Below are 2,911 nucleotides of genomic sequence, written 5' to 3'. Positions count from 1 at the left end.
TGTTATTATTTTTTTTTTTTTTCCGTAGCGGAGGAAAAAGCTCGGCCAGCCGCCTTCAGGCCCGCACTGACGGCATTGCGGGCTCTCACCCGCTAAAAAACCTCCCCTTCTACCATGCAGGGGCCGGATCTAAGCCATATGGTATGTACAGCCCCTGCATGATCACCCAGGCATTCCACTATCCGAATCCGTGTGACCGGAAGGCGTCCCCAGGGGGCGATCGACGAGCGCCGACTCCGAGGAGCCCCCACCGCCGACCACCAGAAGCTGGCCTCACTTGATCACCCGTCATCGAACTCCAAGCCTCCATACATTCGCATCAACTCAGCCTGTCGTCGCCTCTCTTCATTGGCCTTCTCTCGTATGATTGATGCGATCGTAGCCGAGACACAGTCCCACTTGTTGCCATTGCTGAGCATTACCTCGATTATATTGTTGGCTCCCTCCACACCCTGACCCTCGAGCACTACGCGGAAGTAACGCCATCTAGGGCAAAAAAATACTACATGCTCTGCTGTATCCAGTCCGCCGCAATTGTGACAGCGACTTGTATGGCATCTGCCCATCCTGTACAGGTAGTTTCGAAAACATCCATGTCCAGACAGGAACTGGGTGAATTCGTAGCCTGTATTACCGTGCTTTCGCTCCACCCAGTTCCTGACGTCTCGTATTAGCCCATACGTCCACCTTCCTTTGTCCGAATCTCGCCATCTGTCACGCCAAACCATGCACAGACCGTCAATTGCCTTCTTTCTGTCCCATCCATTCACTATTGCAGCTCTCATTTGCGCTTGTAAGTCTATGGGCGGTACTCCAGCTATAACCGAAGCCGCCTCGGCGCTGATCGTTCGATACCCTGCGATGACATGTATGCTCAGCCTACGTTGTTGCGTAACCAAATGCCTCACGTTCCTTGCCCTCGACAACGCTCCCAGCCGTACAGGAACTCCATATAACACCACAGAAGAGTACACACTGGCCAACAGTTTCCTCTTACCAATTCTGAAGACCGCCCTTATTTCTCATCATGTTGCTCAGCACCTTCACCACATTTTCGCCCTTTCTCGGCGCCTCCTCAACATGTATAGTAAAGGATCGGTTCTTGTCCAACCACACGCCTAAATACTTCGCGGCTGGACTGGGATGGACTATCCTGTATCCCACTCTAAAACGTAATGGATGCAGTCTGCGTCTTCCAGCTATAACAACCACTTTCACTTTGTCTTCAGCAAGCCGTAGACCATGAGCTATTAACCACGTCTTAACCACGTCATCCGCTTCTTCACCGGCCCCCATTAGTTCTTCTTCCGGTTTGCGCACAATCACAAGTGCTAAAGTATCAGCAAACGTCACCGGGGTGACGCCCACCAAAAAGTGCTGCCTTAGAACATTATCGAAAGCAATGCTCCACAAGGCCGGTTCCAACACCGAACCCTGAGGGACACCCCTCTCCTACGGAAATTTCGTTTCACCACCTTCCATCCTGCTCACCGCGAATCTGTCCTTAAAATATTTGTGCAGCACCCTTCGCAAGTATACCGGAAATCGCCTTTAATCAACTTAGTCGCCTCACTCAGGTCTTGCAGCGAGAATGGAACCATTGATTCCACCACAATTTCCTCCCTTTGAAAGTCCACTCCCTTCGGAAAAAGTTTATCAACGCCATTCCTCAGCTCATCATCGGTGAGGAGTGGCAGCCGTCTTCCAAACATTTCTGTGACGAAACGATAGGCATCACCCCGCGAATCAATTTCCACAGCATCACACAGTTGCTGCCACTTGCATTTTTTGGACACAGAAATTGCTCCACGAAAGTTCCGTCTAGCAAGCCGTAACCTTCCGAGCTCCTCTTCGATCTTCTCAACCCGCCTCTGCGATTGCTTGAGGCAGCGCCTACTCACATCTTCACCTACACATCTTCTTCTCAATTCGGCGAGTTCGGGAGTCCACCAATATACCCCTGCACGCCCTGCAGTCACTTCCTTAATTACACCCGTTTCCACTTCCACACTGAAAACTGTGTCAGTAAGCTCATTCAAATCCGTGTCTTCGCTACAGCCAAGTTCAAAAGCTATAGCCGTCCTGAACTGCGCGACACTGCCTAAATGAAACCTCACGCTCCTGGTGCCTGCCCGTTCTTCCTGGATAATATCGCCAATTTCAAAAGTTATTAGCCTGTGGTCACTGAGGGTCTCCTCCCCCAACACTTCCCTACAACCTCTGCCAGCCTGGATGTTCACAAATGTCAGATCAGAAATCCCGACTCCTTCTCTCTCCAACGTTATTTCGCCCCTTTGATTGACGCACTGAAGGTCCACTGAAGCCATACCGTCCTCAAGAAGTCTGCCTGTTCGATCATCGATGGCTGATTCCCAACTCCGAACCTTAACATTAAAATCTCCGCCCACCACGACGATTTTCGACCTCCATCTGGCAATTTCCTCCACCAAATCTTCAACCATTCTCGCTTAAACTAAAAAGTCAGAATTAGGCGACAAATATACACTAAACATCACCACCCTTGCCAGTTCCACCTATACATACCCGGGTCCTGCGCCCTTATTATTTACTGCTGCTGTACCACAGGAGACCATTATAGCCGCACCAGAATCAGCCGACACCACTCATCTGTCATCGTCGATTGTTCTTCGATCCGGCTCACTCAGTAATATAATCTCACAACCCCGGCGGATAGATATTATCCAGCAGGCATCCATAGCCCTGCTACTCCTGTTCGCATTAAATTGAAAAACTCGCATTAACATGCGAATTTCCCACCATTGCAGCTCTCACCTTCCCCTCCAACACGTGGTTTCCCTTTGACCTCTGTGTTAACTGGCTGCTCCCGACAACCACTACTCTTATGGCCCTCTCCATTACATCTAAAACATAGTCTAGACCGGTCTGGCCC

General features: G+C 50.4%; 1 protein-coding gene across 1 annotated transcript; it reads right to left on the bottom strand.

The window, feature by feature from the left end:
* Positions 1–1,487: 1,487 nt before the first annotated feature.
* On the bottom strand, positions 1,488–2,462 carry LOC142317479 (uncharacterized). Its single transcript, XM_075354044.1, has one exon. It carries the CDS (start codon positions 2,460–2,462, stop codon positions 1,488–1,490), a length of 975 nt encoding a protein of 324 aa, XP_075210159.1.
* Between the last annotated feature and the right edge of the window lie 449 nt (positions 2,463–2,911).

Source organism: Lycorma delicatula, chromosome 1, assembly GCF_047948215.1.
Source record: "Lycorma delicatula isolate Av1 chromosome 1, ASM4794821v1, whole genome shotgun sequence".
In the NCBI taxonomy this organism is placed as follows: domain Eukaryota; kingdom Metazoa; phylum Arthropoda; class Insecta; order Hemiptera; family Fulgoridae; genus Lycorma; species Lycorma delicatula.
Note: the sequence above shows the minus strand (reverse complement) of the source record. Positions and strands in the feature narration are given on the sequence as shown.